The 15,874-nt window shown below is 41.2% G+C and overlaps 3 protein-coding genes across 3 annotated transcripts in view; 1 reads left to right on the top strand and 2 right to left on the bottom strand.

Moving 5' to 3' along the window:
* LOC112806549 (uncharacterized) overlaps positions 1-5,907 on the bottom strand; it is a 77,339-nt gene extending 71,432 nt beyond the window's left edge. The window contains 2 exon segments of the mRNA XM_073889100.1: positions 3,948-4,006; positions 5,821-5,907. Of these exon segments, the coding sequence (XP_073745201.1) occupies positions 3,948-3,962 (15 nt within the window). The 5' untranslated portion in view covers positions 3,963-4,006; positions 5,821-5,907.
* LOC141371801 (uncharacterized) lies at positions 4,424-9,210 on the bottom strand. Its single transcript, XM_073889069.1, has 3 exons — positions 9,074-9,210; positions 5,828-7,129; positions 4,424-4,912 (listed from the first exon to the last, which is right to left on the bottom strand). Exons 1-3 carry the CDS (start codon positions 9,208-9,210, stop codon positions 4,888-4,890), a joined length of 1,464 nt encoding a protein of 487 aa, XP_073745170.1. The 3' UTR covers positions 4,424-4,887.
* Positions 9,211-13,181: 3,971 nt separating this feature from the next.
* VN1R2 (vomeronasal 1 receptor 2) lies at positions 13,182-14,099 on the top strand. The gene has a single exon (XM_025849129.1). It carries the CDS (start codon positions 13,182-13,184, stop codon positions 14,097-14,099), a length of 918 nt encoding a protein of 305 aa, XP_025704914.1.
* Positions 14,100-15,874: the final 1,775 nt, after the last annotated feature.

The raw sequence follows: 15,874 nt of genomic DNA, 5'->3' as shown, positions 1-15,874 counted from the left end.
TCTATTCCTTATTCTTTAGTGCATTGTTTTTGTTGGGAGTGTTCTGTACATGTCTGCTAAGTCTAGTTGATTTAGTGTTGCTCAGTCCATTATTTCCTTACTGATATTATGTCCGGTTGTTCTTTCCATTATTAAAAGGGGAGTATTGAGGTCTCCAACTATTATAGTAGAGCTCCTCAATTTTTGCTTCAAAAAACTGGGGGCTCTGTTGTTATGTACATATTGTTCATAGTTGTTTTATCTTCCTGATGGATTGACCCTTTTTTCAAAATGTAATGTCCTTCAACATCTCTGGTAACAATTTAATAACTTAGTCTATTTGATCTATCATTTGTATAGCTACCCACCTAGGTTTCATTACTATTTGCATGGAGTATCTTTTTCCAACCTTTCAGTTTTTTTTAAAAGATTTTATTTACTGGGCGCCTGGGTGGCTCAGTTGGTTAAGCAACTGCCTTCGGCTCAGGTCATGATCCTGGAGTCCCAGGATTGAGTCCCGCATCGGGCCCCCTGCTCAGCAGGGAGTCTGCTTCTCCCTCTGACCTTCCCCCCTCTCATGTGCGCTCTCTCTTTCTCTCTCTCAAATAAATAAATAAAATCTTAAAAAAAAAAGATTTTATTTACTTATTTGACAGAGAGACACAGCAAGAGAGAGAACACAAACAGGGGGAGTAGGAGAGGGAGAAGCAGGCTTCCCGCTGAGCACGAAGCCTGATGTGGGGCTTGAGCTCAGGAACCTGGGATCATGACCTGAGCCAAAGGCAGACCCTTAATGACTGAGCCACCCAGGCGCCCCCAACCTTTCACTTTCAACCTATTTATGTATCTAAAGTGAGGCTTTTGTAGCTATAGAGTGAAATAATTTTTAAAAATTAACTCCTTTGTCTTTTATTGAAGAGTTTAATCAATTTACACTTCAAGTTACTACTAAGTATGACTTCTGCCTATTTAGCTATTTGCTTTCTGTATGTCTAATATTTTGTTTCATAATTCCTTCCTACTTTGTGTGCATACCATTTTGATTGCCTTTGTCATTTTTCTGTATATTTTTGTTATTTTTTTGAGTGGGTACCGTGGGGATTACAGTTTACATATTGAACTAGTAGTATTTGAATTTCAGTTGATATTAACTTAGCTTTAATAGCATATAACAACTGCTCCTATACAGTCGCCCCTTATGTTCTTATTGTAAAAAACTACTTCTTTATAAACACAGATGAACAGATGTTTAATACACTCAAAAGCAGATTTTTATTATTGTTTTCTACATTTGTCTTTTAGGTCACACAGAAAAAATTGAGTGAGAAAACAAAACTATAATAATACTGGCTTTTATATTTACCTATATAGTTACCTTTACTAGTGTTCTTCATTTGTTCCTATGGCTTAGAGGTAGTGCTCGTTTCCATTCATTTCAGTCTGAAGAACTCCATCTGGTATTTCATGTAGGCTAAGGATATTAGTGTGAACTTCCTCAGCTTTTGTTTATCTAGGAGTCTCTTAATTTCACTATCAATTTTGAAGCACAGTTTGCCTGATAATGAATTCCTGGTAGATTTTATTTTTAATCTTTCAAACTTTAAATATCTCATGAGATTGCTTCCTGGCCTCCAGTTTCTGATGAGAAATAAGCTGTTAAACTTCTTGAGAATCCATGAGAAGTTGTTTCTGTCTTGCTACTTTCCACATTCTTTTTGTCTTACAGAAGTTGATTATATGCTTGCCAGGGATCTCCATGCATTTCTCATAGTTGAAGTTCATTGAGTTTCTTGGATGTGTAGGTTAATGTTTTTGATAAATTTGGGTGGTTTGCAGATCTTATTTCTTCAAATATTCTTTCTGCTCTTTCTTCCTTGTCCCTTCCTTCTAGGACTCCTATTACATCAGTATTCTTTTTTTTTTTTTTTTAAGATTTTATTTATTCATTCAAGACACAGAGATACAGAGAGAGAGCATGAGCAGGGGGAGAGGCGGAGGGAGAGGGAGAAGCAGGCTCCCGGCTGAGCCAGGAGCCAGACATGGGGCTTGATCCTAGGACCCTGGGATCGTGACCTGAGCCGAAGGCAGATGCTTAACCATCTGAGTCACCCAGGTGCCCCGTTTTTTAAGTTTTATTTATTTATTTTAGAGAGAGGGTATGTGTGCAGGGAGGAGGTGGGAGGGAGGGGGAGAGAGAGAATTGTCAAGTAGACTCCCCATTGAGTGTGGAGCCCGATGCAGGACTCGATCCCAGGACCCCAAGATCATGACCTGAGCTGTAATCAAGAGTCAGCTGCTCAACTGACTGAGCCACCCAGGTGCCGCCCCTATATCAGTATTCTTGATAGTGTCTATGGTGTCCCAAAGGTTTCTTGGTCTCTGTTCATTTTTATTTTTTCCCCTTTCTTCTTCTTTTTCCCTTTTCTTCTGCTCACACTGGATAATTTCAATTAACCTATGTTTAAGTTCACTGATTCTTTATTCTTCTTGTCAATCTGCTATTGAACCCTCTAGTGAATTTTCAATTTTGGTTATTTTACTTTTTAGCTCCAGAATTTCTATTCTATCCCTTTACCATAATTTCTACCTCTTTATTAGTATTTTCTAATTGTTGAAACATTATTCTCCTACTTCTTAGTTCTCTTCCATGGCTTCCTTTAGCCAAATATGTTTAAGACAGTTGATTTAAAATCTTTACTTAGTAAGTGGAATGTCTGGCCACCTCAGGAACACCATCATTATCAGGTTAACCTGGTAATCATGCTTAAGATATACAATCTGGAGATATCCTTAGATATCTGTAGCGAAGTCAGCCTGCTCAGAAGCAGGCATTCTTTGTAACAATAAGAAATTGTAGAGGACCCATGTATCTTCATTTAGAGACTGGTCCAATGAGGATCTAAAAAAGCAGTTATCTCTATGTTTACTAACATGAAAACAACTCCAAGACACATGGTATGTAAATATTTAAATTTACAAAATATAATCAAACATTTACTGAAGAATATTTTCTCAAATATAAATGCATTTTTGTAAGATTTTTATAATAGTTACTAAAGAGAATATTGGTTCCTGGTGAAGACAATCAGTGATGGTGGAAGATAAGATGGGAAGGGGATATTTTACTTCTTAGGTTCTAAACTCCATCACTGTGTGGAACTGAACCACAGAAATATATACCAGAGAGGTTTAATACAAAAAAACAAAAAACAAACAAAAAAACAACATTTAACAATAATTAGTAAAATCAAAATTTAGCCCCAGCCTCTCTAATGACAGAAAGTTCTGCTGTTATGTGTTGGCTAAATTATAAACATTTTTATCTAAAAGATCTGCTGTGTAAGAGTTCCTAAGACCTCAAGAGTTCCATAAAGACCTCATGGTCTTTATGAGATGGGTGTGCAATGAATAATTTAAAGAACACTTAGACAAGTTGGTTGATTCTACATTTTAAAACTAATTATGTAAATAAAACAAAACACCCTCTCTATTCCTTATTCCTACTTTGAATTTCCCATTCTCTTCCAAAGTATTAGTATTTTGAAGTCAGAAATATACTAGTTTCCAGTTTAACGTCAGAAGACATTTATAAAATTAGAAAAAGCAAATATCCCCCATCAGTCTTCTTTTCCAGAGTTTCTCAAGTATTTGTGCACATTAATAAATACATCACTTACATATGTAATCTTTTTAATCTTGATTTATATGAGCTGAAAGGGCATCCATAAGGGGTCTCTGAAGAATCCTTAATGTCCAACCTCACTGACACCACAGAGTCTACTCCCTATCTCCAGTCAATGCCTGCACAGAAAATTCTTCACAGGATGACCACCTAAAAGCCTCTTCCCAAGTTCCATGTCACTGGGTCACAGTGAGATGGAATCTGCATGGAGATGAGAGGAGACCGGGAGAAAGTGTGAGTAAACATTTTAGGCAAGAGAACAATCAACTAAAAATATGACTTTTACCTGGGGAAGAGCCATTCCTCCTTTTTCCCCTCTTCTTCTGGGCTTCTTTCTCAGATAAGGTTATTCTGTGTGACAAAAAGAATGTTTAATGCTCAGAATCAACATAACCCCTTCCTCTGCCACAATATACATACTGGGAGAACCTTAATATGGGGGAAAGACAGCCCTTTGCTGCTAACTGCAACAGGAGGGAGACAGGGACAATAACTCCTATATGGAGGGCAACAAGTGCATTTTTCACCCATTTCTTCAGAAAGCCCTCCCCTCCTGCTGAAACCCACACATTCTACTGAAACTGCATTGTCTTTTGTCCCCTTGGCACTTGGCCAAAGGAACTGCCGCATTCAAGTTCTTGGCTCCTCCCTAGGCAGCCAGCATCCAATAAATGGTTGATGCAGGATACAGAAGCCTGTCCATTCCATCAATTTGGACCAACTCTTTTTTTTTTTTTTTTTTTGGACCAACTCTTGATCTTAAGGGCCACCCCAGCTCCAGAGCTCCTCCCAAAATCATTTCAGAGATCTTATTAGCTCAGATTCAGAATTCCTGGTCTATCATCTCCATTTCACAGGCGGGTGCACTGAGTCTCAGAGGTGGACTATTTTTACCAAGTTACCCTTAAGAGGTCTGAATTGAATGAGCAGACCTGGGCATTAGTAAATTCTGAAATGGTAGCCCAGACAGGTTTAAGTAGAAAGGGCTTGTCCTAGTTCCAGATTACCTTTCATGTTCCTGAACAAGAGAAGATTCTCTTTAATGGGTTTAATCAAACCCAAGTTAATTTAATTCCTCTTTTCCAGAAAAAAATATAATAAAAAATATATGAAATTGAAAACAGTTCCTAGTCTTGAAAAACATGAAGAAGGGTCACCTGTGGAGATGAGATCTGAGCAATCTCTGCATCATAAACAGATGGGCTCTGTTGGAATAAAGTTCCACATCAATCCAGCCCATCCTCCCAACATCTGCACAGAAAAGACAAAGGGGACTTGAGGGGAACATTTACTTAGTTGGAAGCTTCTGCTCAGAGCCCAGTAATTTCATCAGATCACTTAAAGGAAGGGAACTGCTGAATATGAAACTAACTGTCTAAACTAGATTTTGAGTGTTAAAAAAGAAAATCATCAACATCCTTAATGGATGCATAATGAAATACTATAAAATTATTTACCAGACATCAAACAATAATTCCACTACACGGTAAAGTAGAAAGCACATAAAACTCATAATCTGAACAAAAAATTAAGGCAAATCATTTCGAAATTAAAAGATATCCAGTGGATTCTGCGATTAAGGTTAACACAAGGGTGAAGCTACATCAGATTTAGAAAAGAACGACATGAGCCACAGAAAAAAGGGGGAAAGAGAAATGGTACTGTTAATAATGGCCATTTTGGAAAGCACCGTGCGGTGACACAAAGTCTTCCCCCATTTCTTGGAAAGGAAGAGGCTGACCCGGAACTGACTACGCCAGGCCTCTGCCCTCTAAATGAATTGGGGTTGCAAATGGAATCACCTTCTGATGCAATAATTAGAAAGTGCAGATGCCTCAAACACCTGGTTTCACAACTCTCACTCTCTTCTGCATCACTGAAACAACTCAACAAAAAATTTTTTTAAAGATTTTATTTATTTATTCATGAGAGACACACGGGGGCGGGGGGGGGGCGGCGGCGGGCAGAGGGAGAAGCAGGCTTCCCGCCGAGCAGGGAGCCCGATGCGGGGCCCGATCCCAGGACCCGGGGGCCGTGACCCGCGCCGAAGGCAGACGCTTAACCATCTGAGCCGCCCAGGCGCCCGACTCAACCCATTTTAATTACAGAGCCACAAATCAGTACTTCCCAACTCCATACTCCACATCCAGTCAATTCAGTACTCACCTGGGTTTGGGTCCTGCGCCTTCTCCGAGACCACTATGTGTTTTGTTCTCTGTATCTGTCTCTTTGTCCTTGTTTCTCTTCTCTCCTTTTGTCCATCTGGGTTTCCCTGTTTCCGCATCCTTCTGTCTCCCTCCCTCGCTCTTCCTCCTCCGACACTTCGACCCCAGTCTGCGGCAACCTGTTTCAATCCCTGCCGTTCTTTCTGCCCAAACTTTCTGACGGCCCCTAACTCCGCAGACCCCGGCCTCCTGCCCGCCATCTCTGTCGCCCCCCTGCCCTCCCTGGAGCGGAGCGAAGGGCCTGCATCCACCGTACGGAGGAGGCCCTGTGCCGACGCGGGTGGCGGCGGGGGCGGGAGTCCGAGAAAGGCTCTGAGCAGGAAAGCGACCGGCAGCGCGATCGGAGTCTACAGGGGCCGAAGGCAGCGATGCTGGCGCCCGCACCCGCCTCAGAGCGATTTTAACCGGAATCGCAGACTCCCGGGTCCCGCACCGAGCGACAGGACTCGGAACGTCATCCGGCGACGCCGCGAGAGGCGATAGGAACGACCTCCCGGCTAGAGGGACGAGGGGGTTCAGGGGTTTTACCTTACCAGGCGACCCCCGAAACTGGGCGTGGAGGAGGGGCCTGAAGAGCGCGCCGGCGGCACGAACCAGAAAAATGGAGACTCGCTCACCGGAGCGCTCCCGTTGCTCCGCGCGATCCGCTTCCGGGTCTGCAGGCAAGCGCGCGTGCGCCGCGCGGCGGGGCGGGGCTGGGGGCGGGGCTGGGGGGCGGGGCCTGGAGCGCGCGGGGTCCCGCAGTTTTCGCGTGTGTTTGTCCCTTCGCCCGGCGGTTTCAGTTTCTGCTTTTGGATTCCTTCGAATTCCGCTGGTGTCTTTTGGAGCGAGGCTGGGTCCGACGTTAGGGAAGTGTGGGCCGCTTTTATCGGAAGCGGCGGTATTTGACAAGCGGAGCCCGGTGCCCGTCCAAACTTTGGCGAGTGGTGGAGACGCGCCTCCTGCGAGGGAGGCGGAGCAGCGCGGGGACCGGGGGCGGGACGGGGGTCCTTGTGGAGCGACCGAGCTGACAATGGCAGCTCCTAATTTAATTGAGCAAAAGCCGGGGCGGTGAGTGTGGGTGAGGGAAGCCAGAATGAGAAATGCAGAACGGCTCTGTGGGGAACGTGCAGTTTTGTACTGACGTCCCCCACAGCTCTTCTTTTTCACGGAATGGTCTCTTCTGCTCCCCCATTCGCTGGGCTGCGCTCCTGGGACTTCGGCCAGACCCTGGGCTGCGGAGACGGAGGACTGGCACGTTCCTCTAAAAGAACCCAAATTTCTGCCTGTATGGATGTAAATTAATTTCTCTCTTTAAACTTGATATCGGAATCCGCACCTCTCCAGGTGAATTAGAAATCCAAACGCCTTTGAAACCTACCGGATGGCATCCTGTGTTTTGCTTACGGAAACTAAATATCGTTGCAATTTCAGTTTTCTAAAATCTTTATTCTCAGTTATTTGGAAGAGCATTTTTAACTTGAAGATTAGGTATTTTAACCGACCTTTTTTTCAGTTTCTAAATGCTTTTTTAAAAAAAATATTTATTTATTTGACAGAGCGCAAGAGAAGGGACATAAGCAGGGGGAGTGGCAGAGGGAGAAGCAGGCTTCCCGCTGAGCAGGGAGCCCAATGTGGGGCGCGATCCCAGGACCCTGGGATCATGACCTGAGCCGAAGGCAGATGCTTAAGACTGAGCCACCCAGGCGCCCCTCTAAATACTTTCTATCAAATGCAGATAAGGAGCCTTGTAAAAGGTGTACTCCTTCAGAGATGTTTAACTTTTTCCTAGTACTGACGAAATGTTAGTTTGGAAATATTTCCAGAGACATGTGCTAAGGATGTCTGTTCTTTATGTGAACAATACAAGCAAATAAAACTTTTTTTTCACATTTTCAGTACCATCATATACACTTAATAATTGCATATGAAATATGAAAGTTACTAGCTCCTCTTCTGTTTCCTGTGAAATTCTGAGGGTGGTGTGGCTGGACCTGCTTTTCACACCCTCTCTGTTAGGTGACTGCTCACTCGCTGCTTAAATCTCTGCAAGGAGTGGATGAACAAATGACTACACATCGTTTAAACAATTTATAATAGTTTTTGGCTATTGTATCATTTTAGGGAGTTGTGTATTCCTTTTGCAGCATGCAGAGAAGACCCTAGACCTGGCTCCAGAGAACAAAAGGGCTGATTGTTGGGAAACATGGAGTGATCAGGGCAGAGGGGTTCAGCAGCCACCAACTGGGATTTTCAGAAAGAGCCGAATAAAATGAAAAGGTGGAAGAGAGCATAAAAAGATACAAAGGCGCTTACCAAGACAAGGATGCTTTGGGTAGCCCTCATGTCGGGAAATTCCGGAGGAGATGTTGTTCCTATGAATGTGCTGGACCCCCTGCTTCTATCTTAAGAGGTTGAAAACTCTGGAGATGCTGGCCCAGATCACGAATCCCAACCGAAGACATGAGGGAAGATTAAAAGTACAGCAAGTGGTGATTGTGTGATCTTATTCAGAATCCCTGGTCATATTTCTTTGTGACATTTTTGCTGTTCATTTTGCTCCCAGTCCTGGGAGGAGGGAAAGTGGCATTTACCAGCATGTCCAGGATCAAGCAGCTGTTTGTTAGAGAGGTACCGGGGAGCTTTTATTTTAAGCTCTATTATCTTGGAGTTTCTGGGGCCAATTATCATGCTCTGGAAGACATTCAAGAAGCAGTGGTGCCAATGGATACACCACTGGCCATTCTGAACATACAAAAAAAACTTGTATCAAAACTCAACAAGGACATTTTTCAACCCCAGAGCTGTCAGCGAGTGATTCCTTTAAGGACAATGAGCCAGACATTGGCTACAGTGAGGTGGTCGAGAAGGAGGTCATAGGAAAGAATTCAACCATGTTTTACTTATTTTTTACCATATTCTCTTTTGTTTGACCTTTACCTTGCTATAGGATGTGAAGAATAAGACCATTTGTTGTCATTTTTAAAAAGGATTTTATTTTTTTAAGTGATCTCTACACCCAGTGTGGGTCTCAAACTAATGACCCAGAGATCAAGAGTTGCGTGCTCTTCTGACTGAGCCAGCCAGGCACCCCTCTTTTATTGTCATTTTGATAGGAATTCCCATTTCCCAAATGCCAAGCATTAATGATGTTATCCCCACTGTAGTTTTTGCTGATTATTAACTTTTCTTATGCACTTTGGCATACTTCTGAATTTTTAACTTCACTAATCTAATAGTCTGTTCATAAATAAACATCTCATAAGGATAGCTATACTCATTTTGTTTCTTTCCTAGAGTTTTTGTCGCTATTCTTGTTATTCTATAAGGTTTTTGTAGTAACATCGCTAGTTTGAAAAACTGATGGTATCTATATCAGGATCAAACTAAATTTATAAACTAGCTTAAGGAAAATTGACCTTTTTACAATATTGAGTTTTTCTACCCCAGAACATGTTGTAAATTTACATTCACTTATTTTTACTTTCATATATTTCAGGAATGTTTTATAGTTTTCCTCATATAGGCTTTACACATTTTTGTTATATTTATTCCTGGTTAGTATATTTCATTTTATGTTACGCTTTTGTAATTGCAGGCTCTCCCATTGTAACTTGTAAATGATTGTTGGAAGCCTATGTACAGGGGTGCCTGGGTGGCTCAGTCAGTAGATGGTGTGACTCTTGATCTTGGGGTCGTGAGCTCAAGCCCCATGTTGGGTGTAGAGGTTACTTAAAAATAAAATAGCAATAACAATATATATACAAAAATAAAATAACAATATATCCTATTAGCTTACTGAATTATTTTTCTTAATAGATTTTCTATCAGTTCTTTGTGTTTCCAGATATATACTTGTATTGTCTGCAAACATAGTTTTTACGTCTTTGTTTCTAATTCCTATGCCATTTTAAATTGCCCTGGCTAAACCTCCAACTCAATGATAAATGAATGGAACAATGATAAATAAATAGAACACACTAGCTTTTTTAGTGTGGTTTCTGGCCTTAGTGGAATATCTCTAGTGTGTTTCCCTGAGAGCAAGATGAACACTTTCTTTTATCAAGTTGGGGAAGATCCATCAGTTCCCAATTTTGAGTGTTTTAATTTAATATCCGTACATGTTGAATTCTCCCAAATAATGTTTTTGTAACTACAAGTAAGATTTCTTGATTTCTCTTAATAAATATGATGAACAATATTAATGAATTTTCTAATAGTGAATCATTCTTGAATTCCAGATATAAATTCTACTTGGTCATCATATGTTATTTGTATATTATTTTTCAGGGGTTTTGGCAATATTTATTTTAGATGGTACCATCTGTAGGCTGATGTGAGATCTTTCTGTGGTATTCTTTCTGGTACAAACTTTAGGATGTTTTAGTATCAGAATTTTATTTGACATGTAGAGATAATTTGGACATTTTACTTCTTCTGTAATGTTCTTGAAATGAGTAAGTAGCATTGGCTTATCTGCTACTTAAAAGAATGGAAGAATCTGGGGACACCTGGGTGCCTCAGTCAGTTAAGCATTTGACTCTTGATCTCAGCTCAGGTCTTGTTCTTAGGGTTGTGAGTTCAAGCCCTACGTTTGGCTCCATACTGGGCATGGAGCCTACTTAAAAAAAGGTGGGGGGGAGAATCTGCTTGCTAATCTGATTCTGGTGCTTTTATTTGTGAGGGACTCCTTATAAATGTCTTCCTTCTCTATGGGTATTGGTCTGTTTAGACTCCCTATGTTACTGAAGGCAATTTTGGTAAGAGATATTTTCCTAGAAAGTGTCCATTTTATTTAGGCTTTCTGGTTAATTGTTTTAAGTTGGGGAAAACATGGCAAATATTTTTAAATCTCACTTATTGACATCATGTTCTTTCTTTTGCATTGATTGAAAATTTTAAAAATTTATTGTACTTATTAAAAATCTTAAAAATAGAAAATCCTTCTTGGGTCATTTGTAAGATTCTTTCTCTCTGCCCATAATTAAATGACGGTGGTACTCAGAGGTCTGAGGATTAACAAAGACTTGGACTGGGGTAAAAGAAGTTCTCAGGGAAGCACGGAGTCCCATGAGGCACCTGTGCTTCTCTGGTGGGCTTTCATGGCTCAGACCTCAGCATTTCCTCCTTCCATGTGAGACCCTGTCTGCTTCCAGGAATAATGGAAAAGGAAGAGTCTCTCTCAAACACTTCGGTGGACCTTTGGATATGCTCATTAGAAACTTCTAATAGATCCTGGTAATTAAAAAGTTTTTCAGAACTGTTCCCCAAGTGTGAACTGTCACTGTCACTACAGGTGACATGATGATTACATTTCTTTGGGGAGGTGAGGTCACAGAATCACTAACCCATATCTCAGGGTCTGGCTTCCTCCCGTCCACACATGCTTTGGCTGCTACTTTACACCCGGCTCACAGTCCTGGCAGCAGGAAGGAGTCTGTGAGTATCTCCTAGTTTAGTCCGAGACTAGAGTCTCGAAGGTTAGGAGATGCAGCTGGAATCTGGGTAGGAGCAGGTCTGGGAAAGCAGTCCTGAGGGACAGGCTGGGCTTGTGGAGAGAGACCACTAAGTCAGTGCATGACTGCTGCTAATGTAATTTAACAATATCCTCATTTAAAGGGGTTCTTGGTGTTTGATCCAAGTGCTTTTGGAGTCTGAATTTTAAGATCCTTCAAGATTGTAACTTCAGAATTAGTCTGCTATTCAGTACAGTGCGAGAGTCACAGGGACATTTTCAGGAGCAATACTGTGATTTCTGTAAAGGCATGTACATATGATAACAAATATGATGGAACGAATTAAATTACCTGATTCACAGCAGAAAAAGTGTGACTGGGAATTGCTGAAATTTATTCTTCTGTAACTTGAGTGTGACGAGCTTAATGGAGACAGTAAATGTGTCTCTACGGAAAATATCTGTGGCCTCTTGTTCTGTGAGACAGTTTTCTTCCCTGAAATTAAGAAAGGTCCCTTAAGAAAAGTTAATTAACATCATAATAGAAGGTTGCAAAGAGCAAAAACTTAAGGACTTTATATTTTAATTTAATTTTAAAATAAGGAATTAATTTAAAAATATAATCTCATCAGAAAAAAAAATTTTAAGGTTCAAATGTTTCTTGCTGTATTTTCTCTGGTTTAAAATCATTTCAGGGGCACCTGGGTGGCTCATTTGGTTGAGCGTCCGACTCCTGACTTTGACTCAGGCTGTGGTCTCAGGGTCCTGGGATCCAGCCCCGCGACAGGCTCCCTACTCAGAGGGGAGTCTGCTTGTCTCCCTGTCTCTCTGTTCCTCCCCCTGCTCACACTCTCTCCCTCTCTCTGAAATAAGTAAATAAATCTTTTAAAAAGCCATTTCAATATTATTACCAGCTCACTATTCACCTCTCTTGCTTTTCAGTTATTAAATGCTCAAGGTTCCAAGTCTTCAAATTCCATTTTGCATGTTTGTATTGTATTTTAATAGCTTTTCCGAATCAAATATCAGTTTGAGTTTCAGTGTGTTTATTCTAAAATAAGAAACATACAGTGATGTGATCTTTATGGGATTAATTTATTTCCTGCCCTGATATGCTTTATCACTATTTATGTTTCATGTCCCATATTTTAGCAGTAGTTTTGTGCAATAATTTCTGTTATGGGTGCCATTGTATTTTTGGTTCAGGCAAAAAATGAAATGAGTTTTTCTGCTGCCATCTTAACATTTGTCTACATTAAATAAATCAAATTGGCTCATATAAAATTACTCAGTGCATCTATAATTTATTAGGGCCTCTGAATCCTCACTCCTTAGTTATATTGGTTATAAAAGAAATACTTAGACAAAAATGGGAAACTATCAAACCAAGTTTATATAGTAAAATAAATTTAAAATATGAGGTGTGTGTGTGCGCGCGCACCCATAGCTAGGTACTTAGCATAGTATAGTATAGTAGTAAAACACTAATGTCGTTGCACCTAGGCTACCCAGGTTCAAATCCTGATTCTACTGCTATCTAGATGAGTCAATTTACTGCCCATGGTTAAATTCTCCTCATCTATAAAATGAGAGTTATATTAGTTCCTTACTCATAGAGTTGTGAATTTTAAATAAGTTAGAATAGGTAGAGCATTAATAACAGACATTTTAAGTGCTATAAAAAGAAACACACAAAATGGGAAATCTCTTAATAAAAGAGTATATTTTAGATATTAATTTTCAGGGGGAAGGAAAGGTAAGTGGAGATTTTATTTCCTGTGAAAATGCAGCCCAAAACTCATGTTTTCATGCAGAACCCTCTGCCTGCGAATTTGATTACTGAGTTCTGGAGAATGACAGAATGGCCTCGGTGGATTTGAATATAGGAATGATCTTGCTATTCCAGATAGTCGTTGGAATCCTGGGGAATTTCTCACTCTTATATCATTACACAGCCCTTCACTTCAGGGGATGCAAGCCAAGATCCACAAATTTGATTCTCAGGCACCTGACTGTAGCTAACTCCTTGGTCATTCTCTCTAGAGGAGTCCCAGAGACCATGGCAGCTTTAGGGTTGAAACATTTCACCAATTATTATGAATGCTACATTCTTTTATATGTTCACAGAGTAGCCAGAGGTGTGTCCATTTGTTCCACCTGCCTCTTGAGTGTCTTCCAGGCTATCATGATCCGCCCTGGGAACTCCAGGTGGGTAGAGCTTAAAGTGAAAGCTCCAAAGTACATTGGCTCCTCCAGTACCCTGTGCTGGGTGCTCCACATGGGGGTAAATATGTTTTTTCCTATTTATATGACCGGTAAATGGAACAACAAAAATAATACAAGGAGAAGAGGTTTGGGATATTGTTCTTCACAGCATCGTGCCAAGATCGCAGACTCAGTGTATGCAGCAGTGACATCTTTCCATGACAGTTTGGGTTTGGGACTCATGACCTTGGCCAGCAGCTCCATGGTTTTCCTCCTTTACAGGCACAAGCGGAGGGTCCAACACATCCGTAGGAACAGTCTCTCCCCCAGACCCTCCCCTGAGTCCAGAGCCACTCAAAACATCCTTGTTTTGGTGGCTACTTTTGTATCATTTTTTGCCCTCTCCTCCATCATTTATGTTTACCTGGCTCTCTTTGATGATTCCAGTTGGTGGCTGATGAACGCCGCTGTACTAATCACTGCATGTTTTCCAACCATTAGTCCCTTTGTTCTCATGAGCCATGACCCCAGTATATCCAGGCTCTACTGTGTCTGCTGTGGAAGAAATACATAATTCCCTCATCTCATCAAAGAAATATGAATTGTCCTCCTTTTCAGTCGTGGATGCTCTCAGACCTCAAAGCATGTTAAGAACAATTATGAACCAGTTTCATTGCAGAGAGAGGGGTGAGCAAGACAGACTGACAGTGGCCTAATATGAAATAGTAAATAACAACAGCACGGTACATGAACTCTTCTGTAATTAACATGTGTGTACTTAGATAGTTGTATTTTTATTAACAGTTACAGTGTAGAAGTTAAGATTCCATAGAACAGTCCTGAAGTAATGTGAAGATACTGGAAATATCTTTGAATGTGTAACTTTCAAATTGAGATATATTAAAATTTCCCAAGATGTACCTGAGCTTGGAACTGTAAAGACAGTCAAATAAGAGGGAATAGCATGTGGGTAGTCTTTCCAGAAACTAGGGATGGGAGCGGTGGTCCTGATTTGTGATGCAAATGGCCTGGGATGAAGCTGGAGGGAAATATCAGGTTTTACTTATTGCTGGCTCTGGAGGCTGTGTTGCAAATATTGTGCTTTATATCCTAAGAGAAACTGGGGACATTTGAAATATGATAATGCTAATGGAGAAAGATGAGCATATTAAAATATTTTCAGGTCAACATTTGAAGAGTAAACCGCAGGGGACAAAGAGGAACATAGGAAGATGTGTCAGTTGAATTTTACAAAGGGTGCAGGTGGGAGGCAGCCAGTAAACAGATTGGGTGTGTAGGAAACGATTGAATGGACTTTGGGGATGTTTAGAAGGTAGATTGTTCTGTGTTAAATCTTGGTGGCAGTTGGCTATGTTGGCGAAAAAGACATTTCAAGACAGACTTCTGCTTTTCCAACTTGAGGATACAAGAGGTTATAAAGGAGCATTTCACCAAGCTTGGGGCAGTAGATAAGTAGCAATCTGAAGCTGGAAGATGTGAATATATTTTGTTTAACGAGGAGTATTATCCCTTTTGAAATCCCCACTGGAGCAAAACGGACACCTTTGAAAGGAAAAATAAAAGGGTATTAACTCAAACATAGAAATACTTTAGGGCGGGGAGCCTGGGTAGCTCAGTCGTTAAGCCTCTGCCTTTGGCTTGGGTCATGATCCCAGGGTTCTGGGATCAAGCCCCCGAGTCGGGCTCCCTGCTCAGCGGGAAGCCTGCTTCTTCCTCTCCCACTCCCCCTGCTTGTGTTCCCTCTCTCACTGTCTCTCTCTCTCTGTCAAATAAATAAAAAAATTTTTAATTTTTTTATTGTTATGTTAATCACCATACATTACATCATTAGTTTTTGATATACTGTTCCATGATTCATTGCTTGTGCATAACACCCAGTGCTCCACGCAGAACGTGCCCTCTTTAATACCCATCACCAGGCTGGGGCGCCTGGGTGGCTCAGTTGGTTAGGCGACTGCCTTCGGCTCAGGTCATGATCCTGGAGTACCGGGATCGAGTCCCACATCGGGCTCCCTGCTCAGCAGGGAGTCTGCTTCTCCCTCTGACCCTCCCTCCTCTCATGCTCTCTATCTCTCATTCTCTCTCTCTCGAATAAATAAATAAAATCTTTAAAAAAAACAAAAAAAAACAAAATACCCATCACCAGGCTAACCCATCCACCCACCCCCTCCCCTCTAGAACCCTCAGTTTGTTTTTAAGAGTCCATCATCTCTCATGATTCGTCTCCCCCTCTGATTTATCCCCCTTCATTCTTCCCCTCCTGCTATCTTCTTCTTTTTTTTCCTTAACATGTATTGCATTATTTGTGTCAGAGGTACAGATCTGTGA

This window comes from Callorhinus ursinus, unplaced genomic scaffold (assembly GCF_003265705.2).
Source record: "Callorhinus ursinus isolate GAN/ISIS: 27379988/994484 unplaced genomic scaffold, GSC_fseal_2.0 scaffold101, whole genome shotgun sequence".
Classification (NCBI taxonomy): Eukaryota; Metazoa; Chordata; class Mammalia; order Carnivora; family Otariidae; genus Callorhinus; species Callorhinus ursinus.
This window is presented reverse-complemented; position numbering and strand designations above follow the sequence as displayed.

Coding starts and splice junctions, on each gene's coding strand:
- LOC141371801 (XM_073889069.1), bottom strand. CDS start 9,210: ATGTTACTACAAAAACCTTATAGAATAACAAGAATAGCGACAAAAACT. Junction 7,130..9,073: donor GTGAAGTTAAAAATTCAGAA/GTATGCCAAAGT, acceptor GGGTTCTTTTAG/AGGAACGTGCCAGTCCTCCG. Junction 4,913..5,827: donor GGCGCAGGACCCAAACCCAG/GTGAGTACTGAA, acceptor TTTTCTGTGCAG/ATGTTGGGAGGATGGGCTGG.
- VN1R2 (XM_025849129.1), top strand. CDS start 13,182: ATGGCCTCGGTGGATTTGAATATAGGAATGATCTTGCTATTCCAGATA.